This window comes from Clavelina lepadiformis, chromosome 1, assembly GCF_947623445.1.
Source record: "Clavelina lepadiformis chromosome 1, kaClaLepa1.1, whole genome shotgun sequence".
NCBI classification, from domain to species: Eukaryota; Metazoa; Chordata; class Ascidiacea; order Aplousobranchia; family Clavelinidae; genus Clavelina; species Clavelina lepadiformis.
The window spans coordinates 18,865,083-18,891,687 of NC_135240.1; the positions used below are offsets into that span (position 1 = coordinate 18,865,083).

General features: G+C 35.7%; 1 protein-coding gene across 1 annotated transcript; it reads right to left on the reverse strand.

Moving 5' to 3' along the window:
* Window positions 1-4,148: 4,148 nt before the first annotated feature.
* Window positions 4,149-25,790, reverse strand: LOC143444300 (uncharacterized). Its single transcript, XM_076943489.1, has 34 exons — window positions 25,536-25,790; window positions 25,150-25,322; window positions 24,830-24,974; window positions 24,148-24,233; window positions 23,711-23,838; window positions 23,265-23,412; window positions 22,598-22,660; window positions 17,896-17,955; window positions 17,581-17,643; window positions 17,473-17,490; window positions 17,236-17,271; window positions 16,938-16,973; window positions 15,650-15,730; window positions 15,504-15,557; window positions 15,389-15,424; window positions 14,887-14,937; window positions 14,694-14,765; window positions 14,520-14,573; window positions 14,377-14,421; window positions 14,161-14,214; window positions 13,690-13,770; window positions 13,519-13,602; window positions 13,260-13,331; window positions 13,067-13,160; window positions 12,586-12,591; window positions 11,635-12,228; window positions 11,202-11,228; window positions 8,301-8,546; window positions 6,556-6,781; window positions 6,320-6,473; window positions 5,006-5,078; window positions 4,752-4,925; window positions 4,621-4,668; window positions 4,149-4,475 (listed from the first exon to the last, which is right to left on the reverse strand). The coding sequence occupies exons 1-34, from the start codon at window positions 25,741-25,743 to the stop codon at window positions 4,399-4,401; spliced, it is 3,567 nt and encodes a 1,188-aa protein (XP_076799604.1). The 5' UTR covers window positions 25,744-25,790; the 3' UTR covers window positions 4,149-4,398.
* Window positions 25,791-26,605: the final 815 nt, after the last annotated feature.

Below are 26,605 nucleotides of genomic sequence, written 5' to 3' on the forward strand. Positions count from 1 at the left end.
AACATGGAAGAATTTAAATTGGCTATTAGAATGCGCAGCCAAAAAAAGTATCTAAATGATCTGGAGGGAATTTGTAACAAATATAAATCGTTGACAACTGATGGTATTTTAGCAACGGCTGATGGCACCTTGAGTTATGTTGGAGAAGTAGATGATTTTTTATCTTCACAAGGAGACGACGATTGTAATCAACTTAATGATAATATTTTAGATAAATCAGTTCCATCTTTTTCTAATCCAAGAAGGAAGTATGATATTGATAACAACAATAAAACAAACTGTTTTGATAATTATTTCTCATCTTTTTGTCATTCACTAAGTGAATCGTCATCTCCAATTGGCAAGCAGAAGAAAATTTGCGAAGACCATCTATACACACCACTTACGCCGATTGACAGTGATGATAGCTTTTCTGGTTCCACTAAAAGCTATGTTTCAATTGCACGCAATATTGGAAATGGAGTATCACCGAAATGTTCTACCAATGTTGAATTTGAAACTACTGTTGACCTGACATCTTCAAAGTCATTAAAACATGTAGATGAAGAATTTTGGAATAAACCAAACTCTGACGATGCTTTTTCTTTTAAATATCTCACACAGCACTATGAAGAAGATTATGATCCAATAGCTGAAGAGAGGTTTACTAGTTACAGTACAGTAACTTCAGGTTCTTATTTCTCAAATGAAAGCCTATTTCCAGGTTCTAAGGTTTTGCCATCAAAACATAAGAACAATTCACCAACAAAGAAAGTGGCTTTGAAATCGAATAGCTCTGTTTCAGCTATTAAAATTTCACCGGCCAAGAAATCAAATTCCAGCAAAATGGGAACAGAAACAAACTTTGTGACAGCAGTGTCCACTGCATTGTTACCTACTGACAAAAACCAACAATTCAGTGCTACATCTTGGAACATGGACTATCCTAAAATATGTCTTACGCCTGTGAACGTTACTGAAAACTTTGGATGTAAAAAGACTCATAAGCTACCAAGCAGCCCAAATGGAACAGCTTCATTACCATTTCATTCATCAAAAATCACTAAAAATATTGCAAAGCTCGAAGGTCATTTGCAGAAAGGTACTAAAAATACCAGACGGCCACTGAATGCATCAACACAATTTACAGATGTGAAGAAAACCAGATCGTACAAGCGATCTAGAGTTTCAAAATGTAGTAGCAAAGGCTCTGATTGTTGTAAAGCAAATGGACCACTGCTAAATTCTTTGGTGAAAGAGAACGATTATTATTTAAGATCAAAGAGACCAGATTTTCCAACTACAATTGTAAATGCTAAACGGATGTCCACAAAGAATAAAAGATGTGATATCACATACAAAACAAGAAAGCAGAACATCCTTACTAATAGTTCCAATATCAAACACAAAGAACCAATTACTTTGGTAGAAAGAGTTAAATTAGGTAATTGCTTCATTGACACTGACATCTTATTTTGTGATCACGCTTTGGATGTAACTGAAAAAAAACCTGATTTGAGAAAAGTTAGTGAGCACAAAAATCTTGCATCAAGCATAGTACGAAAAAGTAGAGGTAAACAGAAAAGCAAGACATCTAAAGTTTTTGCAAAGCGTGTAAAAGCTTGCGCTCAACCAAAAAAGAGACATAATTTAATGGAATCATTATCAAGCAGTAACGAACCTGAACTGATTGCCATAAAGAATTCGCCCAGTTTTTCAAAAACTTCCATCAAACGTAGAACGTGCCACAGGTCACAGAGTAATTCAAATTATAAAAGTTGCTTGATGGTACTCAGATCCAGTCACATGGCTCTTCGAAGTGGACTAGTAGTGAAAAGGCTTTGAAAGTGAGATGTCATTTTTTGTGATATGATATGCACATTGTTAACTGTAAATGACAAGTGAGATATTTTGACATTCCTTTGTGTATCTGGAGTTTAATTTTTGTTTCGTTTTAAGTATACATGTTTTTAGACTTTTCTTATAAATATTAGCTATATTTCATTAGACCTTGGCTTCCATAATTTTGGATTAGTCTGTTGCTGCAAGTCAGATTGCATCATTCATACGAACCTAAAAGACAGTATATATATCCAAAATATAGTCTTAGGCTACCATGACCTAAAACTATTATTATTACTATATATATATATATTACATTAAATGATGTATGTTTAGGGTTCATTTACGACTTGCATGTTGTTTAAACTTTGTTTCAGTGTTTATTTGATTTATACATTGTTATTAGTTACAAAAAAGGTTAACAAGCGAGCATTTAGCGCACATGCATGAAACACTCAAATGTAAAAGAAAATATGCTATTGGATTCTTAACATAATAATGATGCGTGAATGCTAAGGTTGTTACGATATCAATTATACTGCAAGATAGGGGTGGGCATTCACTCGGTACTATTTGCTGTACTGCGGTACTTTATTGCCGGTACCGTCGGCACTTTTTTCTGAAAGTACCCATTAGCTAATTAGTTTTTTCAAGAAATATAAGTCGGTCTCGGTACTTTTAAATTGATTCTTTCATGGTTTTGAAAACTATGTTTTTAAAACTTCATTTTAATTAAAACTTAATGCCAATTTTGTGCTTTTGTTCTTTTTTAATCTTCAAATGTCTAATAAAATTGCGAGGTCACATATTTTTTAACCTGAGTAACCTTTAGTGGGGTCATAACATCGGTAAAAATACACTTGCAACAGAATCAGATGTACAAAAAATACCGGTACCGGCAAAATACCAAACTACTTTGTCGAAATAATACCGAATACTGGTACTATCGGTACATTTTTTGCCAAGTACCGGGACTATTGCTGGCGGTACTTTCAAAGTACCGACTGCCCAACTCTGCTTAGACAGTATAGAATAATACAAATTTTGTGATGTTTCATTGCAAGAAGTTTCATTCAATTTCTTGGAGTTTAGTTCATTCATGATAAGTTCACAATTCCTCCGTTTCTGTTATAATTGTTGTTTCCGAAAATTGAAACTTTGTCCGCCAAAGTTAAACATTAAATTTTTTGCTAACAGCAAGAAAGCTGTAGGAGAGAATGGAGTTGGTTGACGATATTTTCTTTTTGCGACCACAACGGTTGACCACTTTCAGTAAAAATTTGGCAAATGGTGACTAAACCTCTGTAGGTAACCGTAAAAAGCAACTTTTTAGCAGTACTGTATTATATTAAAAGTAAGAATTATAGTACATGTATTTTCTAACAAGCTTATTTCTGTTAACCACCGACTTGGTTGAATCAGCTTTATTATCGGAAACATTCTTCCTATAAAAATAGTTCTATTACAGGGTTTGTTTTGAATGACTATGTACACAGATTGTGAAAGTAATGTTTTATTTCATACAAAATTTGAATAGATTATACCAGGCGTCACCAAACTTTTTTCACAAAGCGCCAGATAATCATGAAAACTGACCATCGCGGGCCAAATTCCCACTTTGTTCAATATGCTAACATACAATGAACTCATTTGTGATTCAGTGAGGTGGGCCGGACAAATTAATCTTGCGGGCCATAGTTTGGTGACCCTGGCTTATACAGACAAGACACGCCTCAGACAGTTAAACATACCACAAAACTTTTTTATCCTGGTTACAGTAAGTGGAAACAAATTTCTCATGATTTGTACATAATTCGTGAGTCCACACGTTAAAATTTAGTACCATGCCCTTCACTGTTTAGAAAATATTTCCCACATAGCTAGCAATTATTAGAGGATTCAAATATGATTGAATCATCTGATCTATCCAACCCCAAAGTACATGTTTGCCTAATTTTACCAAAAATCTAATTTTAACAAGACTCAATGGAATTAAAATAGATCAGGCCATTTAACCCGCTTTTTAAACTATAACAAAAATGTGCAACTGCAAAATTTTTCTTAGGTTGTCTACCCAAAAAGTAACAAAATTCGCCAAAAGTTACTTACAGAACGATATTTGGTATGCTTTCTGAAACGTGTTCTTAAACTTAACGGATCGAGCTCTTTTTATCATGCAGCCAGAAGGTTAGACAAGATGACGAGCCACTGATTCAACCAACCCCGCTCACCCCGAGCTCTTATTAAACCTGTGGGACTACTAGAACAGTGCAAGTCGTATGTGATGCTCTCCACCTATCATCGTGAGCCTTGCTTTCATAACCAAATTTCTATTCCTTTTTTGTTAGATTTATTTGAAGGAACAATTACATCGCCAATTACATACTAACAGCAACTTTATATAGTGTTGCATTAATACAAATCCCAAATTATACTAACACAAAAGCATAAGATGTCATGCAACATTGCAAGTTTAAAAAATATGCTGATACATTTTTGGTACATGATGAAACAAAAAAATAACTGAAGACTTTTTATCTAATACTCTTCTGCAACTGAAAACTTCCACACCCATTTCTAAAGAGTAAACTCCATTTCTCCGGAGGTCTCGTCTACTTCTCTGCTAAAAGCTGGCGTTGTTAGGAGTTTCCTGTCTAAAGTAATGTTAATATTTATATGCATTTGTAGTTGTGTACAAATACTTAACTATTTTCTTTGATATCGTAATATGAATTATCTTGCATGATGTAAGTAAAATATTAGCCTAATTTAGAACGGTAGCCTTGTAGGTATCACTACCTGGGATCAGCAAGTCGTCTTCAATGCCAGCCTCGCTTTCCTCTGCCGCTAAAGTGTTAGAGTTACCATTAAATATGCTTTACGCCGTTGTAATGTGAAAATGACAATATTAAATGAAAGCAAATAGTTACATATGTACAATCCTTCTGCTGCCGAACAAATCTTGCTGAGCAATTCCTCGCGGATTTGGGTTATGGAAGCATAGTTGTTTACGGAAAGAATGTATCTATCCGTTGGCTGGGATGCTATTTCCCTTAATTCTACATATTCTGCTTCACCAACTCCAACCGCGAAAAGAGATACACCTATAGATTTTGGTGAACAGCTTGGTGATAAAAGTTCTGAATTCTTCATTGTAACAAACTTTGTTCTTTTCTCAACTCACCGTCTTCTCTTAACTGTTCTGACGGACCGGTAACATCATCTTGGCTCCTTCCATCCGTAATAACCACTCCGACCTAAACACAATAATACACACGAAATTGTTCAACCAGTTTTATTGTGATCTGAAATCACTGTATGTATAATTTAACACCTTTTTAATTCTATCAGGATAGATACTGTTGTCAAATTAATATTAAAAATGCACTATTTCATTGACTCTAACTACTCTATTGCCCAGTTGCCCCAGTGGGTAGTAGTACGGTTCTTACTTTTTTGGACCGATCAAATATCAAACGTTAATGGCCCGGGCTAATATACGCGACCCACAGAACCATACCACGTTTCAAACAATTGCTCATGATATTTACACTGAAGTAGGCCTAATGCATGCAATTGTTATGGTTTAAAGTAAACCAAATAACAAGTAAACATCTGACGTCAAAGTTTAAACCAACCAAAAAGTGCTCGTAATCAAACAAGCCATGTATAATAAAAAAAAATTAAAACTTATTAGGGCAGCTTCACACGCATTTTGGCATGCGTAATCAACGTTCTACGATTTTGAGGCGTCGTAAACACCAGTTTTAAAACAAATAACCCCAGTAATACCCGTTGTGTTTACTTGCTTGGTTTGAGGTGACGATAACTTCTGTGTCTGCAGTGTTGGCTCGTAAAACACTTTATTAGTAGAACGCATCGCAGTTTTTTGTTGGCAGCTAAATAGTTTTGTCTATTACAGATTTCGCTATAATGAGTCAAGTTTTCTGATTCCGTAAACAAAGCTTGTACTGTATTATGATTATGTAATTTTATTTCGTTATGCTGTAAACGTCTATATAATTAGCCTACCCTGGTTCTTACCATAATACGAGACGGCCCGCTATCACTTACGTAACACAATGAAAGATATTAATTTATCGTTGTGACACTATTTTAGCTTAAATATTTCTTTGCGCGGTTCAAGCTATTTTACTGTAGATTGGTAAATTTCTTACTTATGATTTATGTTCAGCTAATTTTTTTGACGAGTGTCGGCGACACACTGATAAAAACTGCCAACCCAAAACTGGGTGGCGACCCGCAGAACAGAACCACCGGTTTTGCCCCATGCACCTAACCGATACGTGTTTTTAAGTTCAAATATTAAAACTCGCTACACAGTGGGAACTGCTTTTCTCACTGCGCGTTTTACAGGCCCTGTCTGGTGGCGGTATTGAATATGAGGTCTTCTATCAAATGCTTTTTGTTTACAGCCTACCCGCCCCACGTTATGTTCCTATAATAGTTTTTGGTTTTTCCCATGTTCTTCTCTTACTTTTTTGCGGTCTGGTCGAGCAGCTTCAACAAACAGTCCACTTAAAGTTTCCAAAGCAGCCCCAGTTCTTGTATTTCCATCAAGGTATTCTATAAACGTAATCGCATCAAGCAGGTCATTCTTGTTGCTGTAGTCCTCAAAGTTGATCTCGACCCTTTAAGTATGGGAGAATTGGCGCATATGGTTAACACACAACTAAACAACTTTTTTACTTTTAATTAAATTCAGAGTTATACCTTGGTTGGTTGTTGTATTGAATTATGGCAACTTGTACTCCGTCATTGCCAATGTTCGGTATTTCTTTTATCAATTCTAACAGAAATCGTTGAAGTTCGGCAAAACCCGTTTCACCAACAGACGCGCTTCCGTCCAAGACAAAGGCGAGGTCTCCAAACGCCTTGTAACAACCTGGCGCAAGTGTGGTGCTAGATGATGGGGCTGCTGACGTTGTCGTAGGAGCCGCTAGAATTTGAAAATAAAGTTATAACCTTGTAATCAGATGATTAGTAATGGTAACCACATTATTGGAAGCAACGTCCTTCATAAGAAGAAATACGCGGGATCTCGTTCTAACCGTTTTGTCGCATATAACAGAGGTTTTCGAAATATAACGAAACGAAATCACACCAAACGAAGCATATGATACTGTAGGCTATGTAACAAGCTGGCTCGTGCAAACCGAAGGTAATCCAGCATTAACAGTGTAATAACTAATAAGACTCTTCCAGAATTCCCATCAAGCACATAACCTACTTTCCACCGTTTCCACAAAATAACGGGTGTTTGGGTATGCGATTGTGGCAATTCCCTTACGAGCGAATTTGAGTCCTGTATTTAGAAGAGAATTTAGCTTTACCTGTGTTGGGTGTAAGCAGCACAAGTAGCCCAGTGGACATGACAGTTTAATTAATAAAATCGGTGCGGCACTTAATCAAACTCACGCTGGTTTATAGAGAATTGTTTTAGCTAAAAAGTGTGTTTTCCTAGTTAGTGGGGCTCAGCACTTAATGTCTGATATATGCTTCGATTTTTTTCTTTCATTGACATGCTTCAAGTTTAAAACATTCGTGATTTCCTACTAAAGTTTTTTTGTTTTATATATTAAATAAATAATCAAACAAAGAAAGGTTTTGGAGAAATCGATGTTCAACATCGTGCACAACCTGCGGCATGAGATAGCGCATATATACAAGCGTTTTACAGTAAGTCAAACGTGCTCACTATATGCGTGGAACAAAAGCGTTTATTAGCTGAAGTTGTTTCTGCACTTTATGGTCATACAACCGAGCTGAACGCCATTCACTTGTTTATATTTATCACTCCAGATTAAGCAAGGGTTAATTTAGTGGTTTCGGAAAATTTGCTCCCAAAAATCCTTTGTCGGATTAAGCTTTTTCGAATAAAGGCCTGGAGATGAAATGTATGAATACAGAAAAGGGAAAATTCGTTTCTTGAAAATTGGTACGGATAATAATGGCAGTTTCGTTGTGATCTCCGAAAAATCGAAATTCCCCTGTATTTCATCTAATATTATCGTAAAAACTAAATCTTTTTACTTACCATTCGTTATGTGAAATGCAAATTAAATTATTAGAAATTACGTAGCTTATACTATTAAAAACAAACACCTGTTAAATTTGATCAAATTGATCAAAGTTCTATCGCTCAGGATACGTGCACGAGTCACACGATGGCAGTTAACAGGATGAGGTGACACAAGTCATGATTCATGAAATATTGCGATGTATGAAAGAGCAAACAAGCACCGTAATGCACAATATATGACATATTTACGCTACATTATACACGACTTGGACTGGATCATGCACTTTTTTGAGATTTTCTGATGTGTTCTTAACTATTGCAGACGATACTGCAAAAGCAGGCAAGAATGATATTTTCATGATGAATGAATGAATGTTTGATTGACATTTCTCAATATAGGCATCCAACATTTGTAAAAATTAGATGTTTTACTTACAAGGGCGGTGACATCTTTCTTTGCATTGGTATTCGGTATCAAATATGTTCCCACCGCCGCAATTTTGATAATAAAATAGAACGCAGCGTTTAATTACAGCGTTCCAGTAGTACTTCCCTATTTTTATATCTTCACCGGGTTTATTGCAATTCCCAAATGGAGGTGACTCGCTGCATATATCATCTTCATCGTTGCTATAAACTGTGATGGTGGTTGCCACACTTGTAGTGGCGAATATGTTGCCGCCTAAACGCGGGGCAAAATAGCGGTTTAAAGAGCGATGATTTTTTTCACTTATACTTTGTGTTAGCCATATCCTACTATAAAACTATATACTTTTATAGTTGCTTTAATCAAGTGTAATACGTTATTCAATTTGCGGCCCGCATTTAACAAGTGACAGTATATTTGGCCTGTAGCGGGTACGCTTCACATGGCTTTAGTATTTTCTGTGTGATGTTTGTTATTATTTGTCACTACAGCGATTTCAGTGTTTTGTGTTGCGAATGCGTTTTCTGATAGCGGTAATTCATTTGGTCGCAGGTTTTCGTGACAAGCACACGTGCTGCTTTCAGTTTAGTTTTATGTTGATTACTGCCTAAGTTAAACTTGAGTCACCACGACTTTCCTTTTAAAGGCGTTTGGTATGAAATAAAAATAAACCTTTATATGTTAAACCGACTTTGTTGCTGGTGAACAGACCCTTCTGAGCAGTCAAATAACACGGAGTTTTACAGCTCAACCAAGCTCCATCAGTGGCAGCAACAACGTGAGATTCGCCATAGGCCCATTAGAGTGTTTCGGTTGGAAATGCAGCTGCTGCGGTCCATTCAAATTTCACATCGAAGAAATATTTTATCACGTTAAAGGTATAGGCTCGGTCAACTAATCGTTTTCATGATCTGTTTATAAGATCAAGTAAAAGTAGCACAAAAACGGGACATTGAAGCATATAAGTTTATAGTGACATAATACGATCGATCAATCGATTGCCTATAAGCCCTATATACTGTAAACTGTAAAGGAGTCATAGAATACATCTTTCTGAGAAATAAAGTCTGTGAAGTTTAGATTCTTTCGCAATAACTTATTCATCGACGTTTGTCAAAGACAATATTTCGCAACATATGTAAAAACAAATATGCTGAGTGCATATTAACAACAAGCTACATGGCCTACTTTCAGTGAAATAGTCACTCTCTTTAATTAAATCACTTCGAGCAAATATACTCGGGAGAAACCGAACTAGATTCAAAACTCAATAGACCTATAGGTTAAATCTAAACCGGACATACACGTACCTTTTTAAATGAGCATTTACACCGTACCAAATAGATTTAGCAAGACAACAAGAATTTTGCAAGCGTATATTGCCGAAGTACGTAGTTTTGTGTTCAGTACATCGATTTGTAATGCAATCATACAATTGATTTCATTAATTTATTTAAATTTAGTTACGCCTTTTTCTTGTTTCTCATAACGCATTCGTGGTACCGGACCTCTCTTTTCATGAAGAACACTTTTCCGAGTTATACATAATCCCGAAAAATATTAACCTTATCAACTTCAAACCTGTTTGAACGAAATCCTGACTAGCCTATATATCAAATGCTGAAAATTTCATAGGTCTATGCAGTGTTTTTTTTAAGGTGTTTTGGGGGACCGAAACGGTCCCCCAAATTTCTCCAGCGGTTTCCCAAAATTTGGACTTGCAACTACAGGCTATTTTTTGGTATTTAAATGAAACACTTGCGGTCTCTTAAAAGTACTTAGCGGTCACCCAAACCAAACCTTAAAAAAAACCCTGGGTCTATGTATTGTTTTGGCCCACATTCGGGTTTGTTTCTGATTGGCTATTACAATTTCGGGTTAATGTCAATTGTCAACCAGGGAAGTGACCATTATGGAAAGTGCTATACGGGAAAGCGTTGAAGACACAGAGGTACGACAAGCAGCAGAACAAGATTGAGAGTTTCACTTTCATTATCCACGTTACGTTATGGCCTACGTGACACGTAGTACAACATGACACTAGCATAACAAACAACTTTCACGCTTTAGCATGCGCTTTCAGAGTAAACTTTGGACATAAAGTTATTTTGCTTTCTTAAGTTTTCTTGCTAAACATCTTTCATACAGCGCAGCCTGTTCGTTATGTAACATCACCATAGCACAGTATAAGGATGAGTTGCGTAACATACTCTTGTGCTAGCCTATACACGGAAATCAACAGGGCAGTGAACTAAAACTTTTTGTAAGTGAGTTCTCAAGATGTTTTTGTTTAACTTTAGGTGGTGGAAAATATAATTAGTAAAACCTCACTTGCTTTTCTAAGATAAAAGTGAAGTGCTGAGAAAACTTTTGTCTTGTACCGTTGTCCATTGCAGTTCACAAACAAAAAGTATATGACAAAATCTCATGACAAATTGAGTTTATGAGACAGACAATATCAAGCATTGTTAACGAGTAAAAATTCTATCTTACTGCAACAGATTCGACAAATCTAATGTGGTTCACATCTGATTAACTTTCAAACTCAAGAAAATTACCAGCTTATATCATTTACCAATCTTACTATCGATAAATAAGCCTATTGTTCACAGAAATCTTCAAAAGCACGATTGCACAAAAATCAGTGGCCAAGAAGGCAGTAAGAAACAGTCGACAGTTTATGATTTTTTCCCTTTAAGAGCTTTAAGTTATCTGTTAAAAGGATTTTTCCTAACACACATTAAATTTACTCTTTTGAGGAAATTGTTTAAATTGACTGGCATTATTGATAACATTCTTGAGAAGTCGTTAGGGAGCCCAGAGTAATGCAACAGGTGCACACGTTTCTGAACGTTCTTAGCCCTACTGATAAGCAACATGAACTTTAAATAATGTTTAAGTTTTGCTTACCTGTGGTATCCCCAGGTTCTTCCATCCCTGTAAAGTTAAAAAGGATAAGAACCGATTTGGTATTTATACATAGGTATATAGCCAATTATACAGCAATAATAACTTTTATTTGAAATTACTTGAATTAACTGCCAAGTTTAATGTTACCAGGCTAGATAAGATACAGAATTAATATTCTTCACATGTCAGACGAAACAAAGTACAAGATCTTTCCTTCAAAGTACAGATTAGCATGCCACATTCTAGCCAAGATATTCAAAGCATGCAAATCAAATCAGCCCCATGCAACTTTCGTCTACAATTGTTAATGTATAGTAATAGCAACGCTCTGCGTTTAATTCAAAAAAATGTTTGTTATGCTGGGTTCATTTGTAAGTGTGTTACCATAACGCCAAATTTTTTTTGCTCCTTGCTGTTTCTCTATTATTTATACCTGATAAAATGGCATCAATACCGGAACATGTGTTTTCCACTATAGAGGAAATAGTACTCTTCAATTCAACAAAATTATTGACATTGATTATGTAATCTTGAGAGGAACTAAAATCTTGTAGTGTATCGTTATTAACTTTTTCGCCAACGCCAGCGGCAATCATCATGTTGAAGTTGCTTCGAGCTTGCTGAATCGCCTCAATATCTTTGTCTTCACTAGCGTCGCCGTCGGTCATAGTTATCAGAATTTTGAACGAATTCTCTCTCAAATCAGGATACAGATTGTTATTAACAAATCTTAAAGCGCTGTAAGATTTTGTTCCAGATCGCATTTGATGTATACTGTGAACTACATCAGCTATTTCATCAGAGCTATGTTCAACCATTTGTTGCACCTCTTTTTGGCTTTGCTCAGAAAACTGCACAACGTTTACATGTAGTGGAATCCTCCTTGCCGAAGGATTGAATGCATCCACGGTAGACAAAATCCACGACTCTACTTGTTCGAAATCGCTTCGATCAATAGAATCGCTTCCATCAACAAGAAAAGCAAGATCAATGGCGTATTCGTTGCAAACGTTGGGTTTGTTAGCCACTGGGTGTTTGAAGTATACATTGTTATAAATAATAAGTCCTTAATTTGTAAAATTATTGCATGTAACATGTTATTCACACACAGAAAAAGCGCTGGTCAATAGCCATGCATTCACGCTTTGTAATTTGCTTGTGTGTCAATATCGTCAGTGGCTAGCTTAAAACTCAGTAACATACCATGTTTTTTAACTGACACATTTGAAAAGATATATTGCCAATGATTTCAATGAAGTTTCATAATAATACTAGAAGTATATTATAAAACTAAGTGATTGTTAACATGATACATATGAGATACAGCATGCAGAAGCCTACATAATACTCTTTTCGAAGGTGAACAGATAAGTAGAGATCTTACCGCATTCTGCAAAAAAAGAGAATAGTTGTAAAATTTACCATTAGCTACCACATTACATCCTAGAAAAAACATCCTATACGTAATATAACTCTAATGGCCGCATTACACTTCTTTTCCGTTTCTCATCATGTATGTATTTACAACAGTTATAACAAAGATTAGGTCTTCACTTACAGAAGAAGATATATATTTAAAAAGCTGCACGTCGTGAAAGGTTAATAGAACATACCAGTTACGCCCTACAGTGTATTATCAAAAGCCGAATTGCAAATAAGTCAAACTCCGAAATATAAAAAATTTAAATGAAAATACAGAAATGAATTATTATAGTTGTCGGTCCTACTACACGGATATTGCCTTACGTCTGGAAGTACTATTTTTGTTTTAAGTCTAGCATAACTATTTTGCACTGGTTCTAGCCTATTGAGCAATTTAGGGTATTGTTACGCATTTATGGAGTTAAAAACATCCCGATGTTTACCTCCAGGTAGTAGTTCTCGTATAATATCGACAATAATTGGTCTTAGTTCTTCCAAATTATAAACGGCCGGTGGGCCCGGGGGGCCAGGTGGACCCTACAATAAAAATATTCAATATTACGTAATGAATAATTTGTTTTGTCAGTAACTTTAATATCTTTACGTTACACGCTTATACAAGAAGTTTCGTTTTACCGTTGGACCTTGTCTACCAGATGGACCTTCTCTCCCATCCAGTCCGTCAGCTCCTTCTACTCCAGGCTCGCCCTAAATGCAAGTAAAAGGATATCTCATAGAAAAAAGAGGATCAAAGAAAGGAAAGCAAATTTTACATTATACTACACGGCAAGAAGTTTTAGGTCTTTTTTAATTGTTATTATTATTTTTAATTGTCTTTTTTAATTGAAACACTTGATGGAAATTCAAAAAATCACTCCGTTTCACAAGATCTTACTTTTTGTCCAGAAGGCCCTGAAAAACCTTGTGGACCGATCTCTCTTGATGGTTCTCCTTTCTCACCTTTAAGGCCATCAGCACCCTTCATTAATTGTATTTGGTGTTAAAACCGATATTTTTTTATAATAAAGATGCGCAGATCGTCAAAAAAGAAAAACTATGTCAATACTTGTGGTCCAGGACGACCTCTTTCGCCAGGAAATCCTCTTGGTCCTTCTTCTCCAGTTGTACCTGGCTCACCAGGTTTACCCTGTTAAATGTACAAATATTTCTGTTTATCCACCAATGCACTTGTTTACTACGTAAGTCTTCGACGTTCTCTTGACAAAAATGGTAAATGCGTTCTGATAAGTGTAATGTGCGTAATTTACACATAGGCTATATACGTAATATGACGTTTTCTCTCGATCTGAAATGAAGTGTAAAGTAATTAACAAGGGCGCTTGATGAAGGTTGCATGGTTATAACTGTGGTACAGTGAGTGCTAACTTAAATTCAAATAATGTATAAAAATTTAGAAACCAGCAGTAAACGATTCAAAGCTGATGGGATTACACTCTAGCTAGAATTAAGACTTTAGTATTAGGATAGCGCAAATAGAACAGTACAAAAAGAAGAAAATCAACATCAATTCACAAACCTTGTCTCCATGTAAGCCAACTTGCCCTCTTGGGCCCTGTGTTCCTTGAGGCCCCTGCGTGTAAGTATAGCAGATTTTATTAATAAGTACTGCTCTATTAAAAACATGGTTGTGCATCAACATTACTTAGTTCCAGCCAAAAGTTTAACTCAAATGTAATCTGGGTAAGTAAAGCTTGAAAAAACAAAGCATTCATTATTTTAAAGGTTCTTTTACCGCCGGACCATCTATGCCGTCGACTCCAGGTACTCCTTCGATACCCTGTTAAACATGTAGGATTAGCTATTTCTTTCATCATAGTAATTTGTAATAAAATATATCATCATTGTAATAAAATATAGCAAACTTATGACACTTACTCGTTTGCCAGCTGGTCCGGGTTTTCCACATAAGCCCCGTTTTCCTTCATCACCCTAATATGCAAACAATACGTATAATCCAAACAATCCAAAACAGAAACCATTTTTAATTAATTTTTTTGGAATAAAATAATTTTCTCATATGGCAGAAAATATGAAATAAGCTGTATATACCTTTGGACCGTGATCACCCTTTCGTCCATCTGGTCCTTCGGGGCCAACCGGGCCAGGTTGTCCTTTTCTTCCCTATAATTTCAGTAAAACTTCGTGTTAAAAAGGTTTAATCAAAAGAAAATTTATATTTGAATCGAAAAAAGGTTTAAATAAAATTAATTTAATGAATAAATTTGATAGCATGGCGCTGCACCTTTTCTCCGACACCTTTTGATCCTTTGCTTCCTGAATCTCCTTTGGTACCCTAAAAATAGCGTCCCGGTAGTAAGTTATTAGAAAAAGTTCTCATTTACTGTCAAGCTGAAACAGAAAGTGCGCCATATGTTTTATCCGTTTAGAGAGGATTATTTATATGAAATCACTTAACTTTACATAATTAGAGCTCATAACTTACTTACACTCTTCGCTCATGACCCCTCTGATGGGGGATGAGCAAAACATGACAAACTCAAGTATCTTTTAAGAACGTGCGTTTAGTTTTACTGTTTGAGAACGTGGTTTTGCTAATAATAAGTTTTCATTTTCAATTAACTATTGAGTTATTTTGGGTTATATTAGTTATTTTTATTAGTTATTCATTTTTAATTGTTAGTTACTGGTATGTATTATTTAGAAATAGAGGTTGCTACAACCGTATTACTCATACAGTAGTTGTAGCCTTATTCAGTATTTGTAACTAAATAGTATTATATTACCTTTTCACCTTCTTCACCTTTGTTGCCAACTTTGCCCTAAAAAGGCTTTGTGAAAACGTGATACCAATGTGAATTTAATCATAACTCAACTATTGCCGTTTTTTCTACGTCTTACTTGTTCTCCGACTTCACCCTTTTCACCTTCATCACCTTTCGGACCTTCAGGTCCCTAAAATAAATGGTTTTAAACTTAGTTGAAAGACGACTTTAAAAACACTTATATTGTGGAAATGAAATTTATTTATATTGAATGCAACATACAATTTTTCCAATAGCTCCTTTAGGTCCAATATCACCGACTTCACCCTTTTGGCCAACCTTACCCATAGGACCAATGTCTCCCTATATAAAAACAATACCATATACATAAAGATAAGCTCTTTAATCCAATATGTTTAATCAGCATAGTTGTACTGATTCGTACTCAATTAACTCAACTCAATTATTAAGTCAAATGGAACAATCTTTCCGATTTACTGCTATTAATACAATAAGCCAACGGTTTTTAAATATTTTGAGCTGCGCCGCGCGCCCCTTGTCAAAATCGACAAATCCAAGAAAGAGCTTAAAGAGATTACATTTGACTTCAAATTTCTTCTCAACAATGTGAAAGAATAGTATTCGTAAACCAGTATCAAGCAAGAGAATTCCATCTAAGTTTCTAACTATAGACCTAAATTAAAGATCAGTGATACCATATGGTAATTTATGTCACAGAAATTTTAGTGTACTGTTATTTGTTTCGTAGCCTATATTTTTTATACGTTTATATTCAGCATAAGTGGACTCTACAATTACTTTATCATTTTCATCACAAATTGTACCAATACTCACAATGTTTTGCTTTAAAAATACGTTTTAATTGTGTGCCTGCTTTGGATATAGTATTTTGTGTCCCCCAACGCTCTAATTCCACACTAGCGCTTGACTTGCGTTGATTGTCATCAATCAGTTATTACTGATGTAGGTTTGCGCTGGGGAAGTGGTACCGAGGAGCACACGCTGGACAGAGACGGTATGATGGTGCGAAGGCTAGTCGTGCTCTGATCTATATAGGCTGTGATGTGAAACTTCGTCTTACTCTTTTATAACTATTTTTAGTATCCTCTTGTCGTTTGAGTACCAGTTCACGTCATTTACAGAAACCTGTAGAGTCATCTATCTGGCTGCAGAGTCATGAACGGACCGACCAGTTTTCGTTACACTTAAATGTGCAAACTGCGTTGTTGGGTTTTCGATAGCGGTCGGCTTGTACCCGAGATTGCACTTATTTTTCGAAGGAATCCCTCTGCCTAAACCTCGAACACGCGTATTCATAATTCCAGGTTTTGGCCGCTTTTTATCTGACCTTTCACACTTTCCATCTTTTGCGGTATATATTCTTTTGGAAACAATTTTTTCTCTAGCTTAGGTAGCAAGGACATCAAGACATTCATTTATCATGTATAGAGCAGACCACAAATATTGGTTGAAGCAATCATCAAACGCCTTTGAAGAATTGCTCTTAAGATTAATTTTGTGGCAAAACACAATAGTTTTTAATTCTTACCGTGTCTCCCTTTTCTCCGACGTTGCCGGGCTCACCCTATAAAGTTAGACATTTGGCATTAGGTATTAGGTTAAATTCAATACAATATTTACGATATAGTCAGACATGTAGTTAAGCGCAATGCTACGTAAGTTTAATACACAATCAATTTGTTTATAAATGGAAAAAATATGTAGATTTATCGAGCTATAAACTTTGAGTTTATGAGGAGAATGTTTACTGTTGACCGATGTGGTTTAACTAAGGTCATGCTTACGCATTATGGTAGAGAAATCATTTCTGGAAAATCAAATCATACCTTATCACCGACTATGCCTTTTTCACCGACTGACCCCTATTTTAAAATAGTAATGCTCAATATAATACACGACAAAGTCCAGTTCTTCTTAAAATCATCACAAACAGATAAGCCCGGAACTTAAAAATTGATTAAAAAAATAAATGAAACTGTAAGAGTTCAAAGAAAAACGTCTGTTTAACTACTTTTCTGCAGCAAACCTCTTTAGTTGGTTAATAAATATCAAGTTTGGTATACCTTTTCTCCAACAGGACCCTGAAAATTAAAACAGCGATGATTTTAAAGTTTATTTGTATAGCTTATGATTATATTTTCGTAAAAATTACTCTTAGCTTTAGCGCTTACTCTATCCCCCTTTTCTCCAACTTCACCTTTGGAGCCCGTTTCACCATCTATACCCGGTTCTCCCTGTATTTATATAAAAGCATAATAGTAATTTTGAAAAGTATATGTTATTGGTACATTTAGGCAATGCTGTGAGCCAAAACCGTCGCAGGTATTTAATTACGGTATGTCTATTGAATGAAGATTTTTGAACATAGGTAACTTTATCATGACTATTAAGCGTCGACTTTTATTATACTGAAGATATATTAAATACTCACGACTGTCAGAACGGCTGTGTAATTACAACGTTTTCAAAAATTGCACAGCTTGTACCTGTACGAAGTCTCCTTTTGCGCCTCTAGGTCCTTCGGGACCACGCGGACCAACCGGAAGCTATTAAGATAAAAGAATTCCTCTTAACATAATAACTTTGTAAACAGCGTCATCTTAACTCGTTTGCGTCAAACACACTCATATTGGAAAAATAATATAAGTATTGGAAATGGTAAGTCGATGTAACGTATAGCTGCTGATACAAAAAGAACCAAATAATTGGATTTCTCAAGAAACGTTTATTTAATTACAGTAATTACATCAGGGTCGGATTTATTTAGGCTATTATATTGCTATAATCACCACTGCAATATTGTACTCTATATTAAGTACAATGCTATGGCATGAAAGCTTCAAATCGCATTGTGAAAAAACAATGACCAAATTGTGAACATATAATTGGCTGATCTTGAAACATGACAGGTTGCTTGTCGTTCTGGTTATCAAGAATCGAGAGAAAGTTTCTAAAGAGCCTACTTCCAACAACGCAAATTGAGCACTGTTGGAAATATAACTATAAGTGGTCAAGAAATCATTAAAACTTCGTTGATATCACCAATCGTGGTGTAGCCTACAATTGACTTGTATAGGTCTTTTCTAAATATTTCTGGAACAAAGCTACTTCAGCAAGTTGGTGTAAAAATGCCATTCAGAAAAATGTCAAAATCTTGAAACATCTTTAGAAAGTCTGTCATTTACCCTCCTAAATACTATTTTATGCTAACACTACCGTATTTACGAAGGGGTCATTGGGCCATACCCGTACCCCTTCACCAACCTAACGATTTTAAACCATGGGCCTTTTTACGTTTGCAGTCTTTTTCGTTTATTGAATTTCTTTGTTTGCGACTACATGTCAATTACGGAGAAAAATACAAGATTAATGGACGGGCTTACGGCGTTTAAAAATCGATGTATGTGGCGTTATAAGTTGTACACGGCGTCTACAAAGTGAACACTATAATTTGGCTGCTGTATTGTCTACATAGGCCTAGATATGAAAATATATTTCGTTTAAGGCATTTTAAAGCGGCATTTGAGGCGCCAAAGCACAAAATTTTTGCGTTTTGCGCATTTTGGGCGCAGTGGACAAACTCGGGAATTTTGAAACCAATTTTTAAAGCTTTTTGGTTCCCCTCAACGCAACCCTAAATACGTCACTGCATGCTACCTATAAACAGTTTTACTTGTTAACGCCATATTTCAGTGATGGTTATTGGTATTTTAGTATTTTCACGCTGGCTCTGTTATTTTAAGTATAGGCTTGTTGCGCAGTTCTTTATCGATTAAAGAATGATAGCAGCTGGCTTGTCTAATTAGACCAGGAGTGTCAAACTCAATCGCACCAGGGGCCAAAACTCAAAACTTATTTAACGCTGCGGGCCGTAAGGATAAAACTTGATTGAACGTTTCGTGACACGAGTACATAAATTGGAATAGGTAGCGAAACAACACCAAGTTTTTGATGTTTTTCACGATTTTTGACTGGGCTATTTTTGATTATTCTTTTATTACATCATTATGTTTCATTCATCCCCTTTGCGAAAGCATTAAAGAATTAAAAAACAATAAAGAAAAAAGCAGCCCAGATTGCAAGCGTTAGAATAAATCGATTTATTCTATCGTATGATGAGGCAACATGCTGTGTTGCTGTACAGTATTGTGCGATTTGTTATAATCTTGTTTCTTGCTTGAAGAAAAATAAGTTATACTGTACAATGATCTCGCGGGCCAGAAATAGTTCAATGCATAAAATAGCATTGCGGGCCAAGATTTATTGTAAAGCGGGCCGGATGTGGCCCGCGGGCCGGGAGTTTGACACATATGAATTAGACCAACAAAAAGGTGTTGGACTTCATAAAGCTAAACTTGGCACATAACTCTTAAAGTATAATTTTAGTAATGAAAGGGCCCCACCAATGCTAGGCCCCAGGGCATTCCACCATGTAAATCCGGCGCTCAGTTACATTGTGCGATGACAAATCAATGTGGCAGCAGTCAGTGGCGCCGGAAACTATCGAACAGGGTGTGGGCAGATTTTTACAAAAGGCATTTTTGGTGCTGGGCGTAGTTTAAAAACTATGTATCTGCAAAATACAGTTACGCACCAATTTTTATCGTTACGTAATCACGTATGAATATAGGTCTACTGCTAACAAATCAACTCATCTGTGGATCGCGATAGTGTTGTTTAATAACGTACGTGCTTTGAAAACAACGTTGACTAACGTTGGGTTGTCCTACATTGCGATTGTAACGACTGTTAACTTAGCAACGGTTGAACTCATTATAACCTAAGGCAAAGCACCTACAGTAAAGCAGCCCGCATGCAAGAAATGCTGTTGGTGGGCTAACCAGTTTTGGAAAAAAATGGAATTTGTTTCGAATCAAATTGAACTAAATTCAGGAAAAGATTGAAATTAGCTTAAAACAATGATATAGGTTAAATTATTGTATACCATGTGATAAACTTTAAACTACTTTTTATATGAGATCAGAGTAATCATTATTTGCGAACGCACAATTATCCCCGGCGAGAAATAATCATAACCTGAAACAAATGCAAGGCAATGGTAAAACCCATGCTTCTAATGCAAAAAGAAGCGTCCTTGAAAGGATAATGAAATTGCAATTGCGTTAGCGGCAATATCTAACCGAAAACTGAAGTGCTGTATTATATTTACGCTCCCACGAAAACGGTTTTCATAGCTCATGATAGAATAATAATTATACTAAACATTTTTCGCATTGTAGTAACGTAACATGAATTCTTCCTATGCCCAGGTCTAGGTGTTTCGTATCATTCGCTTTCAAGATTCATCTTTTCGAAAAAACACTCGACAAATCAAGGGTGAATTTTTTAATACTAGCCAATACCGCAAGCGTTTTGAATGTAAATGAAATAATCCTGAGATTTTTACAAATGCAATATTTGTAGGTCATGACACCAAAATGATGAATTTGACAACAGGTTTTTGGTCCAAATCATAATTTGTTTTACACAAACTATAACCTTTATAAAACAAAGAAACATGAAAAATAAGTTTTTACTGAAAAATATTTCATATCTCTTGCTAACTGCTGAAAAAGATTATTTCTTCGTACTCAGCACTTTAGGTACTGTTTAGAAACTGGACAGTGGAAAGCAGGCGTGTCCTAAACGCTGGCTCCAGAAATAAGGTATCCATAGATGGCAGTCAAAATAAATTAGAAACGATACTTGTGAAAATTAAATCAACCATTGAAAAAAACTTCTTGGAAGCGATAACATGCTAAATTTTGTGATAAAGCAAAACCACCATAAAATTGGCATAAGACAAAGTATGATAAACACAAAACCTCATTTTAATCTTATAAGATTATAGGGCAGGTAACTCCCTCCGTGCTTTCGGCGCCCCTGGGAGCAGCAAGCAAGGTACTACAAGTTTGTTGCATTACGACTCAATAATTGTTGTTTTACACCACAAGGATTCATTGCTTTGTTCGCTTCATAGCTTTAGCACACTTCGCATCACAATTTGCCCTGGCATGCAGCCCTGACCATTGTAATTGTTGTATATGAGGGTTCATTTAGTTTTGTTAGTTTTTTTACTTTATAACAATCGACTGTTATCGGTCTGAAAAGCATTTATTTGACGTTTGACGGTTCGTAAGTATGGACAGGTTACAAACCTTATTTTGTAACCCTATTTGGGCCTGGCTCTTCACTTCTATAGCGTAGATGACGACACGGGTGTGCAAAATTGGCAGATTAAATTTAATTGCTAATTAAACTAAAACTATACCGTGGAGAATAACTGAACTTTCACAAGTTAACAGGGTAATTCGTTTAGCGTTGTTTATTTAGCACGTACGTTATTAAGTTTAAAATTGGTGAAACGAATACTCTGTAAAAAGAACCAGTATATTTATAGGGTGAAATATATGGTATTTTTTCGAGTTGGCGTTATTTCACTCTGGGCGAGGTTCTTTCCCATTTCTGTGGAAAAATTGATGGTACCAGATACGGCGAGTGCTCTATTTGTCTTAAGCAGACTTGGCAGCAGAGAAATATAATTCATAAAAATTGCATAAATGTAATAAAAACTTGATTAACTGCTGATGACCAAATCTTACAAAACAAATTAAGTGATCAGCTCGTAACTTTACCTATGACTACTCTCTATGGAAAGTCAAAAAATTTCACGTAAGTACGTTTAGAAAAGCTTCAGTAAATCAGTTTTGTAAAAACAGCATATCGAAGATATATACCTTGACTGGAGTAGGGTTGACTCAACACGCTGTGCGTCTTATTCCAACCGCTATATTGATCTAATTCTCATTATGACCTACCCCTTTTATGCAATTAATATGGCCTTTGTACGTCAGTGACCTTTGTACGTCAGTGGTGAAAAGCTACGATATATCACCAGCGTATACTATATCGTATAAGTGCTAAGCACAACGTACCAAGTACGGCATATCCATGATACATGCGCATAATATTTTGGTAGAATTATATTCGAGTCATTTTGAACTTGATGCGGTAACAATACTTACACTATAATAAGCGGTGTTTATGCTATAATTACTTACACTAATGCGATGATAATACTTTTGATAACAATCGTCCTAATTAACATCTCGGATTAAAGGCAATTACGCAGCATCTTTCTCGCCAATGCAAGTAACAACAAAACTTATAAAAGTTGAAAGAGCTTACCTCGCAGGAACAAGTGCAGTTGTTGCAAGGTGCTGCAGTCAAGCTGCTAGCTTGCGGGTGACACTACAAAAAGAGAATTATATTCCACTTTAAACTTCAAAAACATAAGCTTTTGTGACATAAACCTTCCCTTTTACGAAAAGTTTTTCTAGTTTATTCTTTGAGGTTTCAGAGAAAAGTTAGTATATATAAATTTCAGCTTTAATATAGTAATGAAAGCGTTTTTCAAAGCTTTTCTCGTTGATTGGCATGAAAGGGACAGAAATTGGTAGAATTTTTCAGTAATCACCTTCTGCAAAAAAAACATACAACAAAATAAAAACATTTATTCCCTTTCCCGTGATATGATTCTTTATATTTTCAAAGTGATTTTTTAGATTAGATTGCTAAGAGGCTTGATGAAGAGAAACCCAGTAATGATAGAATGAAGGGATATAAACGTAAATGTTAAATCTACATAACCAATGACAGTTTCTGTTTAAAATTAAACTTATAGGATCAGGTTATAGGCCTACTCTTATATTTTTTTCATAAAATTGAAATGAGTATAGCAATACAAGAGCAAACTGCATACTTAAACGGTCAAGATAGAATAGCAACAGTATTTTGTTTCAAGAGGAAACTTATTTACAGAGATATGCTTTTGGGTAACCTTTAAGCAAGTTACCTCAAGAATGTTTAAGATGTCGGGAATCGTGTCCTGCGACGTCATCTCCATAAACGAGGAAGATTCCTCTCTACCAACTTTGGCTAATTTGCCCAAAACAACAGTGTCCGGGCACAACCCTTCGTTCCATTGGTCCGACTGGAATCCACTTAAAACCCCGATAACATTCATTAGAGGTACTGCTACATATTATTACTGTACTGGTGCCTTAAAGAGAAGCTTTTAGCAATAATAAAACTAATTTACTAACATTAATTTAATTTATTAATAGTATAAATTTATAAATAATAATCATTGTTGAGCAACGTACAAAAACTTATTTTTTTGCAAATTAAAACACTAAATAGTGAATTAAAAGTATAAAATCTATTTATAGATGGCAATGGATAATTTTTTCGAAGGTTACATCCGGCAAACAAAAAATAGCGGTGAGAAAGAGTACTTACTGGCATTCTCTTGTAACTGAAACAGGAATGACAGTGATTCCTTCATTCTCCATTGCTGCGATCGAGGTTTCTATGTTGTTCATAGTTACACTCGGATGACTTTTGCCATTTGTCATAATAATTACAACCTTGACAAAATTAAAAAATATACATGTATTCGTATAACTATAACACATCATAATCTTAAATGGGCGGATTCTTCTAAACCGATTCTATATTTCTTTGTCTGAAAACGGTATCTATCAACGATAAACTATCATTGGAACGCCGTGTTTTTGACGTTTCCAATGGTGACAAAAGGTCAAAACTATAAAGTTTATGCTCCGTTCATGGCTCCGTTTGACATAGACACACAGAATTTTGGTGAATCTGTTGCTAATCCTGTGGGAGAGCGTGACACGTAGACACGTAGACACGTGACATTAATAGTACATTACCTTGCGTGGAACTACCGGAGAAATTTGATCCAGTAAATTCTGTGGCCTTGGTTGAGATTGAATATGGGAAACAGTGGCATTAAGGGCTAAAATATAAAATGTAAGAAACAACCATTGCATTTCCAAAGAAACCAGATACAGTGAGACCTCGTTAATCCGAACCCGGGACAACCGGAATCCCCATTATCCGACACAAAACTGCCGGGAACGGATTTCTTCCTATGCCTTTTACCCCTTTTAATCCGGAAACCCCGCTGTCCGACTCCGACACAAAAGTTTTCGAACAAATGTACTAAATAATTAGTAAAAAAATCCGATAAACCGGATTATTAAGAGTGAAGAGAAAATGGTACACGATTGTCCTAGATACAGAAATAGTTGACGAACACGATAGCCGATTATCTAGGCATAATAACTTAGGTAATGTCATAATAAACTTGGTATTTTGAATTGGAGTAAGGTGCATACTGCATTTTGAACACGGTGCTGCATTTGCAAGATTGATTGATTTTTCGCTTTCCGATAATCCGGATACTCCGCTAAACCGACATTTTTTGACGAAACAAAGTGGTCGGGATTAACGACATCTGACTGTATACAGTATTTCTGTACCAATTGTTAAACAAACAATATACGTGTTCATGACAAAAGCGTGTAGGCTTATAACTGTTATATACTGTACCTTTATTGAGAAACGATCCTTCTCCCAGGAACTGCAAATTGTCCAGCTGATCATTTATACCCTCTAAAATTCCTTTTTTCGTTGATGGGTTGGTGTAATGCTCAAACGAAGACAATTCCAACGGAAACACAATGTCACTGCTGAACTAAATTAAACATTTCACGAGTATTAAACAAATTGCTAAAAAACATTTCCGTGAAATATATCCTAAATTACACGATAAATAAGCTTATGCTCAAAGTATAACGTTGTTCATGTAAAGGTGCATATGGGTACAGCATTAAGTATGTATATCCGTAGTTTTGACTAAGAAAGCTAACCTGCATCAAAGCAAGACGAGTTTCGTCCCCGCCGTACTGAATATTAGGAGTGCGCCCAATTCGTCTAACGAGTTTTCTCAAAAATCTCATCATTCTACTGTAATAATCCCGGAAACAAGCACTGCTGTCGACAGCCATAACCACATCATTGGCGCACAGTGGACTAGTCAGAGCTAAAAGAACAGGTACAATAAACTTAATCAACTATATAGACCACTGCTGTATGGCTATAGTGTAAATGATTTGTTCGAAAGTTGAAAAACAAAACCCGTTTTGCACTTTGATAATGCGTTTGCTCGAAGATGGCAGTTCCATTCAGCATAATATTATAGCCAGTAAACAAACTCTAGCGCAAGTTTAAAAAGTTGCAAGCAGTTTTAACTTACGGGCAGGAGTCTGTTCGCAACATCTACATGTGCATTCACTCATTACAACGTCTGGGGGGAGAGGTTCCACTTCTAGTAGAGCATCAGCCATCACATTTCGTCGATTTGTAGATAATAAACGCTTTGTTTTCATATGTTTTTTGCCAAACGTAGTACTTTGCAAGAGCATAAACAGACCAAGCGTTGCTACAGCAATCTTCATTTTCATCCCAATGTTTTTGTCATTACTCGTGACACCCTCTATTAGCAAATACAACTTCTAGACATAAAAACAACAAAAATAACATTTTAATGGCATGAATTCTTTATTATGCACTGTATGTGTAACATACATGGTAATAGACCAACGCCTGTTATATAATGTACGTATCTTTAATAACCAAAATACAGTAGGCCTAATGGTTAACAAAAATTTCTGCAAAGATTACGGTTAAATTTAGGTTATTTTCATTTTGGTGTTGTTTGGCAAGACTTGAAAAATTAATGGTATTTTAGCAGAACAAAATTCCTTTTAATGTGATTTTTTTGGCTAACGTAGTCTACAGTGATAACCAATACCGTATATAATTGAAAGAAAACTACGTATCGTCTATTAAATAGTTTCGAATTAAGAGCTTTCCAGCTTTATTCTGGTTCTAAACTGGTTTGCGACACGCCTACAAATCATCAATTCCTCATTCTTCTGTTGAAACAATTTTAGAAGCTTATACGTACTCATATTAATGCATTGCTGTATATTGTAACAACATATTAAACTCAGCTTTTAGAAATGAATTACTGTATTACAAATTTATATCTGCTCAAACACCTTCTTACTCCTTGGAAAGCAATATCCTGACACGACTTGAATGAAAATTACCAGTGCGTATTGACAGCTGACAAATTATGTATACATACTACACCCACTTATCAGGGCACACCATAAAGTAAACCATTCAACGTGAAGTATAACAATGAAACCTCAGCAAACAACATTGATAAAGAGAGCAGCTTTTAACTGGAGTGTAAAGTAGCTTAGGCTGTAATCGTTTTGTCCAACTCCCTGAGCGTTAACTGCTACACAGTACACA

What these genes read in the sequence shown, in the direction of transcription:
- LOC143444300 (XM_076943489.1), bottom strand. Translation starts at nt 25,743, where the DNA reads ATGAAAATGAAGATTGCTGTAGCAACGCTTGGTCTGTTTATGCTCTTG. An exon ending in AGGATCGTTTCTCAATAAAG is followed by an intron (nt 24,234 to 24,829) that starts GTACAGTATATA and finishes TTTATATTTTAG; the next exon opens with CCCTTAATGCCACTGTTTCC. An exon ending in CAGGGCCTTCTGGACAAAAA is followed by an intron (nt 13,332 to 13,518) that starts GTAAGATCTTGT and finishes ACTTGCATTTAG; the next exon opens with GGCGAGCCTGGAGTAGAAGG.